This window comes from Apodemus sylvaticus, chromosome 11, assembly GCF_947179515.1.
Source record: "Apodemus sylvaticus chromosome 11, mApoSyl1.1, whole genome shotgun sequence".
NCBI classification, from domain to species: Eukaryota; Metazoa; Chordata; class Mammalia; order Rodentia; family Muridae; genus Apodemus; species Apodemus sylvaticus.
This window is the reverse complement of record NC_067482.1, coordinates 84251134-84265028: the sequence shown is the minus strand read 5'-3', so window position 1 is coordinate 84265028 and position 13895 is coordinate 84251134. Positions and strand designations below refer to the sequence as shown.

Genomic DNA, 13895 nt, shown 5'->3' with positions numbered 1-13895 from the left:
AATGATCATTGTGAGAAAAATCACTTCAAAGGCCATTCCAAACTCCTGTTGGCACAGGAGCTATGATAGACATTTTTCTACTCCAGAAAGTGAGCCTGCTAGACTGCACCACCAGCATGACTAGGTGAAACAAAGGTACACTCACCTCATCTCTGCAGTGACATCGCTGTGGAAGTCTTTTAGCAGGAGGGATATTTTATTTTCATGCAATCCATTTAGCAAGGATGAGAAGAATGTCTCCAGAAGCTGCTTCAGGAAATCCTCTGTGCTTCCTGCAGCTTCCCCGTCATTTTTGGACTGCATGTGGTTCGAGATGAGATTCAGGAAATCTGCTATTTGAAGGCTGGTGCCACTGAAGCTGGGAGCTGCTTCCTGAGATAGCTCAGCAACATTACTTCCTGAATTCATCACAATGCTTTCAAGAAGCCACTGCACAGCTGAGAGGTCAGTGAGCTCTTCTTGATTCAGCATATGGCCAAGAAAGCCAGCATCAAAATTGTCTTCTCTAGATCGGTTTCTGAGATAGCCCAAATACATAGTAAAATCCCCGGCCAACATAATTACATCAGTTGAATTCCCACTTGCCATAGCATTGAGTAGTTTTTGCATAAACCTAAGGAAATCTTCATTTTCATACTCATGTAGCCAGTATTTTATGAGAAATAAAAAACCTTCAATAACTTCTGACGTTTTCACTGGTGATGAATCCAGGAGTTCCAGAAGTTGAGGAAGTTCCACAGTTGTGTTTTGAAGACCTATGCCTTGGATCTTTTTGTTAATATTAGAATGTAACTGTCCTAGACTCAAGTTACTGGTTAGGTCTTTGGCAACCTGTTTAAAGTCCAGCCACAGTTCTTCAAAGTTGTAAGTTGCATTATCATTTTTAAATAAAGTCCTATCTGTATGATTTCCATTCAGAAAGTTTGTGATTGGAGAGAGCAGATAATGAGTATTATTTCTTAAAGTCCAAGTAGCAGAAATCAATTTGAATAATCTTTCCAAATTTAAGAAAACATTATTTTGGACAGTCTTCCCTGTGCCTTTAGTGAGGGTAAGAATCTTACCTAAGTTACCTAGCTTGTCCAGACTGTTTTCACCAAGTGGTATTTTTGTAAAATTGATATATTTTAGCTTTTCTATGATTTGCAAAGCACCTTGCTTTATGGTGCTGCTCAGACAGAGTTCTGAGATGCTGCCATTACCTTGAATCCAAGAAGATGACATGAAGGGTAATACCTTATGCCAAAATCCCTGCAGAGCTTTCACAAGTAAATTTTTAACATGAAAAGTCTCCAACAGCTCTGAGAGAATGGAATTCCAGTCTGCTAGCTCATGGACAGCACAGACCACTTTCCTGGTTATTTCCACTCTAGACTTTTCGCCTCTGCACTGTGAGTCACGTGGGGGTAGCAGGTGAAGAAGATCCAGTAAACTAGTCACCATGTGTAAAAAGGACAAAGACATTTGTCTCTGGATATTACAGCCTTCTACCTTAGGGTTTTTCTCAAGCCTGAAACTTGTGTAGTTTGAGCACCAAACCCTGCTAAGACACATCAAAGCCTCTGAAACAATAGCTGGCTCATCTTCTACCAACTCAACAGTATCCCGAAGAGTTTTAACCATATGAGCAAAGTCTTCCTTGGTGATATTGAACATGGTTATGCCATGAAGAAGGGTAAAGTTATAGACATCCCCGAGGCTTTCTGTGATGTTTTTGTCTGTGATTCTCTGAAGGAGCTCCACAATGTGGGGAAGAGCATAATATACATCCAACACAGTATCCACCACATCCTTGGGAAGCAGACGGGAGAGACGCAGCAGGTGGCTAACACTCCAGGAATGGGAGCTGTCCACAAATTTTTCCAATAAGCCCACAAGCATATCGACCCCTAAATGGCTGATGCCTGCTCTGCTGAGATTCTTAAAGAAACTCATTAGGATTTCACTGTTTTCTCCAAGCTGGCCTACTAAGAGCTCTATGTCTGCCTTCTTGAGAGAATGCAAGAAAGATGTCACTTTCTTTAAAGCTTGAGCATGATCTGAACTTTGTGGAATATTGAAATGGACAGCAGGCATTAAAAAATTGAACACATCCCGTGTCAATTGGATACCAAGATACACAGCTTTCAATATTTCATGCGGGACTACTTCTGATGAATTCTGAAGATTATGAGTTAAGTTGAGAGCAAAGTAGTTAGCTAAGTTGTAAATTGATTTGGCTAAATGGCTTATATCTCCTTCCTTTGGACTGGTAGAGAATATACTATACATTGTTTCAGTGTTAGAAGAGGAATTATTTCCAAGGACACTATGGAAAATACCTTTTAAAAACTTCTGCATTTCCTTCCCCAATGCTATGATGTGCTGCCAAATATTCTGAAACTGGTCAGGAGTGTCATCTGACATTTCCATAGGTCTTAGAAGCAAATCCTTAAAGTGCTTCCAGTTGGACTGAGAAGCAACATTGAGATATTCTGTTAAGTTGGTGATGATCATGCCTACTTGCTTAGTGGACTCATTGAAAAGAGCTAATAAAATGTCAACATTAGGCACATTCTCTTTTTCCAAGCCTGTAGTAACTATAATATTTAGAAAGTCAGTTATGTCTTTCAGGTAAATATTTACACAATTTATATTTGACTCATTCTGTGGACAAATGGGTTTCTTCTTATTTAGCATCCAAGTTAAAATTTTCAATACATAGCTCATTTTGTTCCCCATATCCTTAAAGTTTCCCAGTATGTTATGACTATGGCTGGTTAAGGAACTTGAGTTATACATTATACAGAGATGGTTTGCGATATCTATCCATGTGATGCACCCTTCCAGGCTGCTACTTGTGTTCTTTGATGAAAATATAGAACTTAACATGGCCAGAATATGTGCTGGCTTATTAGAAGTGTTCACAGGTAATAAGCTATCTTTGAAAATCAACTCAGTGATTCTCTGGAAAATATCAGCACATGATAATAAAGTTCCACCCTGTGACACATTCCTAAGAAATAATATCATTTCTTTCAGCTCAGTGATGACACCTGCAAATTTGGCTCGATGATCAGTGAGATCATTTGAAAGAAAGTTATTGATCAACTCCACATTTCTATCCGCAAAGTCTGAGGCTTTGCTTAACTCAATGAAGATATCAAACAGGGAATATAAAAAATCCCTGCTTGCATTTTTCATTGGAAATGTCTTCAGCTGGTATAGCGAAGTTTCCATGGTGATGAAAGATTTCTCTACGTGGTCCAGGTTAAGTGATTGTACTGCACTTAATTCATTACCAAATGCTACCCAAAGATCCCTGAGGTCCTGAAGGCCATCCCAGTCATGAGAGTCATTCTCCTGAGTTACATTTCTAAGCAAATTTAATATGAGCCTAGCAGTGTGATATGTGGGAACTATTCCTTGGCAGTCTTTAGAAATATTCCCATAATTTCTTAGGTCATCCAAAAGCTGAGTGATACTAACATGAAGAGGAATAAAAACATTCAGGTCCAGATTAAATATTTGGGAAATGCTTCTCCAGATCTCAGTCCACGTCTGAACCCATGAAAGGGTGCAGTGGATGGCCGTGAATTCACTGATCGTACTGCCATTTACTGAGAGGTTGGGGAAAAAATGTGTCCATGGAAAAGGAAGGGAGGACCCCTCATTTCCTGAATAACTCACAGAAGAAATGGTACCATTTTCCTGAATGAAGCATTCATTCGCCAACAGGGTTTCCACTGAACCATTAAAAAACTGAGTGACATACTGAAGAAAAGAAACACGAAAGCCTTCATCTGCTGAGAACAGCTGCCTGAGGCCTGTCAAACTAGCATGAATCACTGCTTCCGCTGGCCCCCCTCTCACCATCAGGGACTGGGCTTGAAGTTCTAAAAAGTTGAAAATTGAAAGCAACTTCTGACAGTAAGATACTTCAGGTATCATCCCAAGAGCCTCTGTTGTCTCCGACAAAAACAAAAGTGCTTCTCTGATGTTTTGGACATTAAACTGCTTTAGGAGGTCCAAAATGTGTCTGGATATTTGAGAAAGATAAGTTATCAGAGGCTGTCTATTCTGAATATTGAAGAATTTATGAAGATATTGATAGAATGAAGAATAGGTTTGCAGAAATAGAGCTATGTCTTTGTCCTTGAAGATGTTTATGTATATATGAGTCAAAAAGTTATCCAGTTCTTGTTTTTGTGGCTCAGAAAGGGCTGAGAAAAGTTCAGATGTATTCTGCAGAACATAGATGGTGTTCAGAGCTTTTGAGACTTGTTTCTGTGTCAGAAAGCTAAGTTCACAGAGACTATACATTGTAGTCTCACTTAAATGTAGAAAGTCTGCATTCATGGCTAGTGATTTGGGCCAATCAGATTGGAACAATTGGGAGAAATTAAAGCGTTTACAAAGAATTTTTTCATATTCTGCAACAGAAAAATTTGCAAGTGTAGAAAAGATTTCAATATTAGCTCTTTCTTCTTGTGAAATACCATTCAGCCAGAATTCTTGCAATTCTGAATTAATTTCAAGAAGTAGTAATTCTAAAATATTCAAAATATTTTTGGATTCCTTCTTCATCCAATGATTTTTAAGTCTTTGAATTTTTTCAATGACGAGCTTATCAAATTCCAGAAGTTTCTGAGCAGCACCATCAGATGAGTCTGCCTTTAAACTTTTTAAATGAGTTATCCATGAAACACTTCTATTCAGAACAAGCTCCGTGAGAGAAGAAAGATTATGAAAGTCAGGAGCAGTAAATGAGACAGAAGGATTAGATGATAATCTCTCCACAAACTCCACAAATGACAAAAGAATGTTCATCTGTCCATTTTCAAGGGTGTGCAACATCTTGTCCACCACTAGAAGGTGCTTTGTAAAATAGAAGGCCCTACAATACAGATAGAATTGTTTTTATTATCAGAAAGAAAAGTTAATTCAATGCCTCAAAATTCTATGATATTTACAGAAATGTAATGATTTATAGTGATCAAAACATAAAATTTTCAAGACAGTGAATTTTTTACTTCATGTCAAACTAATCTGAGCATCTATTACTATGTGAGAAATCCCAACAGGGCCATATATACTTAAAATTTTTTTCTACTACCAGAAGGAATACATACTAAATCCCATTACTTTGTTAATCAATACATATGACTGTTAAGCACAAGTCAGCTAGTTGTGCCTGTTGAATATGTTTTCATATTTCCTTTCAAAAGGAAGTGGGCTATAGAGATTGATCAAGCAGTGGGATGCATCAGAAACTTTGCCTGAATCAGTGTGACCAGCTGACTCACACTCCTTCCAGCACAAATGGCTGCTTCTACCATCATGCCTTGCCTACCTGGATAGACTGAAATTCCCCGAGATCATGAGCTAAAATAAATCTCTCCTCCATGAAGTTGATGTCTAGAATTTTGCCACAGCAATCAGGATAGTGCCTGATACAGACAGTAAGTCAGCACATTTCACAGGCAAAATATAAGCCATAATGCCAGAGTAACAGTGCAACAGATGCACAATACCAGAGTAATGCTACAATAAACACCCATCACATTACCGCCTGGAAAGGACTCTCACCTGCAGTCCTACTTCATCCCCATGACAGCATTTGGAAGCACATGTCAATATTTTAATCTTATGAAAAAAAAATTCTGATTTTCTTTAATTAATGAAATTGCACTGTTAGCATATGGCAAGAACAAAGCCAAAGTTGTGTTGGTCTCTCTCTCTCTCTCTCTCTCTCTCTCTCTCTCTCTCTCTCTGTGTGTGTGTGTGTGTGTGTGTGTGTGTGTACACTGAAATCAGCTTCCTTGACATAAGTTGTAATTAATCTCTAATATTTCCATCCCTTAATTCAATGCTGAATTAACTATAACTTCTTGGGTTAACAATTCCATATTAACTCTATTGAGTTCACAGATATAAAACATAGCATCCCTTTAGAGCACATTAAGATTGGTTTTGTTGCACTCACTAAAGCTATTAAATAATTGAGATTTTCAGGACATAGAATGTGCAGGTATTCTATGATCTCCAGAGGTCATGCCACTGTCCTTCCTCCTGTGCCCATGGGGAAGGCTTCAGCAGGTAATGAAATTCATGTCTAGGAACAAAATGCTTGCAAAAGTTGGCATTCGAAAGAGCCCCTTGGGAAATCTGTAAACACAGAGAAACCTGGTCCCTGGATACAGGATTCATCACGTTGGAGTGAGGATCAACACTCAGAGCTTCAACAAACTTCACAGGTAAGTTTGGTCCCCTCCTGAGTCTAAGTTCTACTATCATATGCAAAGTTCCTGCCCTACCCAACCCCAGCATAGCTCCCAAACTTGAGTGATTCAACCAGGGCACAAATTCTGTAACCATAAACTACAGTTTAGGAAAATCCTATTCCTGTAGTCACACACCTAATAGACAAATGCTGGGTACCTGATATGAAACACCGCCACTGCTTAAATGGAGCTCATAGCCATTAAATAATGTAGCCTACGACTGACATTTGCTAATGATAGTTAATACCTGACAGTTGAAACTTACGTAGTTATGGAAGTTATTGGAGACTTCTTAAAGTTATTAAAAAATACAAAATAATTATCAATGATGACTTTCCAATCCAAGTCTTGTGTATAACAAGGCGAGTCCTCAGAGAAAGCTAAAAAGAAACATCAGCAAGCTGAGTACAAAGGGCAAGCAAAATATGCAGCAGATCATCCTAGTCTGTTTGAAAAACAGTGAAGTAGGTTTGGAAATTTTGTCATTTGACATCTGCTTCCAGTCATGATGACACAATGGTCCGATGAGCAGTGCAGAACAGAACATAGATTCATGTAAGAAGGTTCCTAATACTCTGATGCTTTAATAACAGTTCCTCATATTGTGGTGACCCTAAACCATAAATATTTTATTGCTAGTTTATATGTTTTTCTTCTGTTATGAATCACAATGTAAATATCCACTATTCAGGAGATCAGATATGTAACACTGAAGGGGTCATGATGCATAGGCTGAGAATCACAGTTTTAGGACAATGTACAAGGAGGAGGTAGGTGGCTTGGAGCTCAGTGCACATACTGGGTTGGGATGAAGCTTAGATTCTGAGAGAAACAAGGCCTGGGAGGGGTCTGCCGAGTGTATGCTTCCCTCTAGTATACAGATGAGAACTAATTAATCATGTGAGGACACTGCTGAGAAAAGAAAGCTTCACCCCACAACATTAAAGATACTTGTTTAATGGTCACACAATAACAAGAATATAACTCTATTTTGCTCATAGCTATATTGGAACACTTTACAGTTTCATCAATTTACCACGTACCTCAAACAAAAAAGGATTTTCACTAATTATAGGCAATCTCTAAAGATGCCTGAGATGAGACGCATATCTTTAAAGCAGACGCATCCAGCCTCTTGACATTACAATATGTTGTTATCATCTACAAACATATTAGGTCATAGGTGTGACTTTCTTAAGATGTACATTGCATGAGTCGCAGATTCAACACATTATACTTCGAAGCATCCATAGAGTTAGGAATGTAGCTCAGTGGAAGAGCATTTGCTTAGCAAGTACAAAGCCTGGTGTTTGAATAGTCACAGATAGGAAGCTAGGAAGCCAGGAATTTAAAGGAATAAGATAATGATAAGAATGAAAAACAGCTAGCTCAGATTAAGGATCAAATGTGTATTTGGCATCCAGTGAAAAATTCCACACATACAGAGAAGGAAATATGATGAAGAAAAACAATTGGTCAAAATAGATAGAAAGATGGGATGAGGAACAACATGAACTACACACACATAGTTTGTGTTATTCAATTTACACCCTATCATTTACACAGTTATGAGACAAAGATCATCAGATTAGAGAAGAACTAGCCATACACTCTATGTAAGAAATAACTTAAAATATGAAGACAAAAATTTTTTAAAAAGACATATGAACCTCTACATTAATAAAAATCCATCAAGAGATATAGAATCCAGATAGTAATGTCATCATTTCATGATGTTGACGACATCAAGTCATCAAAAAGGCACAATGATTCCAAATAGATGCATACTTGATAGCACAATTCCACAACACAGGTGATAAAAACAAATCACAAAGATAAACAGGCTAATTCATGCCATACTCTGAGATATAATTAGACATGGAGACAAAGTATCAGCAAAAATAGAGAATTTGCATAACTCTGCTAACAATGAACACTACCTGATGTTCAAGAACTATTCCTCCCAGCACCAAAACAGGACTGATTCCCTCCCTAGACACATGGAACAATTACCAAAATCTCATTTTCTAGACCCTAAAACAAATGACAAAAAGTTAACGGGACTGGTGGTATAAAGAGTGTTCACCAACCAAGAATGAATTAAGTAGAAAACAACAACAGAAACTTAACAGAAAATACTACATATTTGAAAATGAAATAACACGTTGGCAAATTACTCATGGATTAGAAAAAAATAAAAAGATATATACACATTTATCTATTTTAAACGTCTTAGTTTGTTATGGTTTTTTCTAAATAAAAATATTTCTAACTTCCAGCAAGCGACTTAACCTCTTTAGCATCTATTTCTCAAGTAAAATTGCATAAGAGTTACATTCATTATGCCTCATCAAGCTCCCACTAAAATAACAAAGTGCCTATAGGGGGAAAATGGAAACACTCCAGAAATTAAGTCAGAGGTATGTGATACTGCATAAGAAATAAGTTGGTGCCATCAGAAAACCGAGCAGTGAAACGAAAAGAAATTAAGTAAAAGAAGATAAAATCTACAGTCAACTCTTCTGCTGTTCTTCATGAAAAAAAAAAAAAAAAAGTTCAATCCACATGTTCATTCCACTGGCAAAGGATAGGAAAGCAGCGTCTATTACATATACCTTCAGTTCGTTCTAGATACCTCAATCATGGGTCATCATGATAAAAACATTGTTTCTTTTTTTTAAGTTTTATCAAGGATAAAAAATAATATCCTTGATATTGCTGGCTAGCTCAATTAAATCTATCAGATTCAATATTTGTTCTCAAGTCCATCTGCTTCTAAAGCCCATACTATCATACCACACTCCTGCTTGGTCTACGAAGCAAAACTGTACTCTATAATATACAATAGGCAAATCTGTTCACTGGGCTGTGTCATGTCTCCCTCGTGCCACATTCCTACCGTTTGCAGTTCTTTCATTTTTGTTGCCTGCTTAAAAGAGGAAGGAAGGATAAGTAATGTGTAATCTAAAGATGCACACACAGCTGCAGGGTGTTTTGAAAAGGTTTGCTATGTGGTGATTTCCAAATGTTTCTATGCTTACATGTTCCTTGGACATCTCAAAATGTACATTTTGACTATTCTGCAGGTCTAAGTTAGGGCTGCAATCTGCATTGCTAATGACATGCCAGATGCTGCTGCTGCTGCTATTCCAGGGACCACACTGTTAGTAACAAGGATGTAGGCAATTAGTTGTATACAGTACACATACCATATGCAAAAAAAAAAGTCCACAATCTACTAAATATACTGAATATCTCAGTTATTATTTATCAGCTTTCTTACTAGCTATGCAGCTCTCCATCTGACAGCTAAAATTGCTGAAAATTTTTAAAATTTAAAAAGGTTTCATAATTTGAAAGCTTAGAAAGATTTTCTAATCTGATTAAGAATGGGAAACTACAAGGAGAAAGCATAGGGACACTTCTTTCTGTTTCTGTCTGTTAGTTGTATTCATTCATCAAATCCTGATTCATATGATGAGTTGTATTAGCTGCTCTGTGAACACAAGCATTACCTGGAACTAACATCTAGTTGTGTCTGTTTCTCCCACTAGCTTGAACTCCATTAGGCTTCTCCATTGAGCCATAGGACATCTGTGATGTCCTTAATTTAAAAGATGACTTTCCTTTCCAATAGTCAAGTAAACACAGGCTATAGCAGTGGTTCTTAACCTTCCTAATGTGTGATCTTTATTATAGTTGCTCACATTGTGGTGACCCTCAATCATGAGATTATTTCATCGCTATTTCATAACTGTAATTTTGCTACTGTTATGAATCATATTAAATATATCTGATAAGCAGAATATCTGATGTGTGATCCTGTGAAATGAACAATTGACCTCCAAAGTGGTTGTAACCCACAGGTTGAGAACCACTGGTCTAGACAGACAGATATCCATTCTCTTCTTGATCATCCCAATAAAAAGAAACTGAGATGGTAGCCCCTTCCAATTCTAGGTTCCTTAACTGTCAACACATTTTCCCTAGAGGGCTTCCAATTGAAAGATCAAACACATGTCTTTTTCTGAATCATCTCCCAAAGAGTTGTAAAACAACAAGAGAAAACAAAGTTATGTAGTTCACAGATGAAATGGAAGGAAAAGAGTAGCAGATGGCAGCTGCTAACATCTGCAAGTAGGAAAACAAGTGGACAAAGGGAGAGCAGAAATGCAAAAGTCAGAGCTTATACTTGAAGAGGAGAATGTCTAAGTGGGTTTTCCTTTTAACTCCCAACAAGGCTCATGAATTAATTAGAAAACAAATGTCGGTGCCACAGCAACTGGAGCTCAACTTGTGCTACAGCTCTCCATACCCAAATATCACTGGGAGAGAGCTGGTCTCCTAGGAGTGCTGACCTGCTTGTGAGTGCAGGTAAGATCACTACTTCTGCTCAAAGAGACCAGGCCAGAGCCCTCAGGACTCAGGAATGGAAGGAGTAGCCTGGAACAGGATCCTTTCAGTTTCCATTTGCACCCTGAGCTGATTCTCTGCTACAGCTCTCCATACTCAAATACCACTGGGAGAGAGCTGGTCTCCCAGGGGTGCTGACACACCTGTGAGCACAGGAGGGAAAAGCCACAGTCAGAGACAGCAAGACCAGGTAACACCAGAAATAACCAGATGGCAAGAGGCAAGGGCAAGAACATAAACTGAAACCAAGGCTACTTGGCATTATCAGAACCCAGTTCTCCTACTGCAGTGAGCCCTGGATACCCTAGCACACCAGAAAAGCAAGTCTGTAATTTAAAGTCACATCTCATGATGATGATAGAGGAATTTAAGAAGGACATAAATAACTCCCTTAAAGAAATAACAGGAGACTACAGGTAAACAGGTAGAAGCTCCCAAAGTGGAAACAAAAATCCCTTAAAGAATTACAGGAAAACAGGTGAAAAATTTGAACAAAACTATCCAGGATCTAAAAATGGAAATAGAAACAATAAAGAAATCATAAAGGGAGACAACCCTGGAGATAGAAAACCTATGCAAGAGATCAGGAGTCAGAAATGCAAGCATCACTAACAGAATTTAAGAGATAGAAGAGAGAATCTCAGGTGTAGAAGGTACCATAGAAAACATTGACACAACAGTCAAAGAAAATGCAAAATGCCAAAAGATCCTAACCCCAAACATCCAGGAAATCCAGGACACAATGAGAAGACCAAATCTAAGGATAGTAGGTATAGAAGAAATCAAAGATTTACAACTTAAAGGGCCAGTAAATATCTTCAACAAAATTATAAAAGAAAACGCCCCTAACCTAAAGAGATGCCCATGAACATACAAGAATCCTACAAAACTACAAATAGATTGGACCAGAAAAGAAACCCTTCCCCTCATATAATAATCAAAACACCAAATGCACAAAACAAAGAAAGAATATTAAAAGCAGTAAAGGGAAAAGGTCAAGTAACATCTAAAGGCAGACATATAAGAATTATTCCAGACTACTCACCAGAGAATGTAAAACCCAGAAGATCCTGGCCAGATATCATACAGACCCTAAGAGAACACAAATGCCACCCTAAGATACTATAGCCAGCAAAACTCTAAATTACCATACATGAAGAAAACAAGAAATTCCAATGAAAAAATCAAATTTACACAAAACCTTTCCAAAAGTCCAATCTTACAAAGGATAATAGATGGAAAGCACCAACACAAGGAAGGAAACTACACCCTAGAAAAGACAAGAAAGTAATCTTTCAACAAACCCAAAAGAAGGTACCACACCAATATAATTCCAATTCTAACAACAAAAATTACAGGAAGCAACAACCACTTCTCCTTAATATCTCTCACATCAATATACTTAATTCTCCAATAAAAAGACAGAATAACAGGATCCAGCATTTTGATGCATACAGGAAACAGATCTCGGTGTCAAAGACAGAAACTACCTCAGAGTAGAGGGTTGGAAAACAATTTTCCAAGCAAATTGTCCCAATAAACAAGCTGGAGTAGCCATTCTAACATCAACTAAAATCAATTTTCAACCAAAATTTACCAAAAAAAGATAAGGAAGGACACTTCATACTAAGCAAAGGAAGCATCTACCAAGAAGAACTCTCAATTCTGAACATCTATGCTCTAAATGCAAGGATACCCACATTCATAAAAGAAACCTTTACTAAAGCTCAAAGCACACATTGCATCTCACACAATGATAGTGGGAGACTTCAATACCCCATTCTCATCAGTGGACAGATCATGGAAACAGAAACTAAATAGAGACACAGTGAAACTAACTGAAGTTATGGAGCAAATAGATTTAACAGCTATCTATAAACATTTCATCCTAAATCAAAAGAATATACCTTCTTCTCAATACCTCATGGTACCTTCTCCTAAAATGACCATATAATTGGTCACAAAACAGGCCTTAACAGATACAAGAAGGTTGAAATAATCCCCTGCACCCTATCAGATCACCACAGACTAAGGCTGGTCTTCAATAACAAGAACAAACAACAGAAAGCCCACACTCACATGGAAGCTGAACAACACGCTACTCAATGATAACTTTGTCAATGAATAAAAAAAGAAAGAAATTAAAGACTTTTTAGAATTTAATGAAAATGAAGCACAGCATGCCCAAACGTAAAGAACACAATGAAGCAGTGTGAAGAGGAAAACTCACAGGTCTGAGTGCCTCCAAAAGAAACTGGAGAGAGCATACACTAGCAGCTTAACACTATACCTGAAAGCTCCAGAACAAAAAGAAGCAAATAGACCCAAGAAGAGTAGACAGCAGGAAATAATCAAACTCAAGGCTGAAATCAACCAAGTAGAGACAAAACAAACTATGCAAAGAATCAAAAAACCAAGAACTGGTTCTTTGAGAAAATCAACAAGATAGATAAACCCTTAGCCAGACTAACCAGATGGCACAAATTAACAAAATCAGAAATGAAAAGGGAGATATAACAACAGAAACTGAAGAAATTCAAAAAAATCATCAGATCCTACTACAAAAGCCTATACTCAACATATCTGGAAAATCTGGATGAAATGGACAATTTTCTAGACAGATACCAAATATCAAAGTTAAATCAGGATCAAATAAACCATCTAAACAGTCCCTTACCCCCTAAAGAAATATAAACAGTCATTAAAAATCTCCCAACCAAGCCGTGCGGTGGTGGCACACGCCTGTAATCCCAGCACTCTGGGAGGCAGAGGCAGGTGGATTTCTGAGTTCAAGGCCATCCTGGTCTACAGAATGAGTTCCAGATCAGCCAGGGCTACACAGAGAAACCCTGTCTCGAAAAACCAAAAAAATAAAAAAAAAAAAATTTCCCACCCCAAAAAAGCCCAGACGGGTATAGTACAGAATTCTATCAGACCTTCAAGGAAGACCTATTACCAATACTCTTCAAACTATTCCACAAAATAGAAACAGAAAGAACACTACACAACTCATTCTATCAAGCCACAATTTCACTAATACCAAAACCACACAAAGATCCGACAAAGAAAGAGAACTTCAGACCAATTTCCCTTATGAATATCGATGTAAAAATACTCAATAAAATTCTTGCCAACTGAATCTAAGAACACATCAAAATGATCATTCACCATGATCAAGTAGGCTTCACCCCAGGGATGCAGGGATGGTTCAATATACAG

The 13895-nt window shown here is 37.7% G+C and overlaps 1 protein-coding gene across 1 annotated transcript in view; it reads right to left on the bottom strand.

The window, feature by feature from the left end:
* The window catches only part of Abca13 (ATP binding cassette subfamily A member 13), a 450643-nt gene that overhangs the window by 346744 nt on the left and 90004 nt on the right, over positions 1 to 13895 (bottom strand). Inside the window, exons 16-17 of the mRNA XM_052199718.1 lie at positions 6529 to 6643; positions 146 to 4876 (exon numbers count right to left, since the gene is read on the bottom strand). Of these exons, the coding sequence (XP_052055678.1) occupies positions 146 to 4876; positions 6529 to 6643 (4846 nt within the window). The remainder of the gene's footprint in view (positions 1 to 145; positions 4877 to 6528; positions 6644 to 13895) is intronic.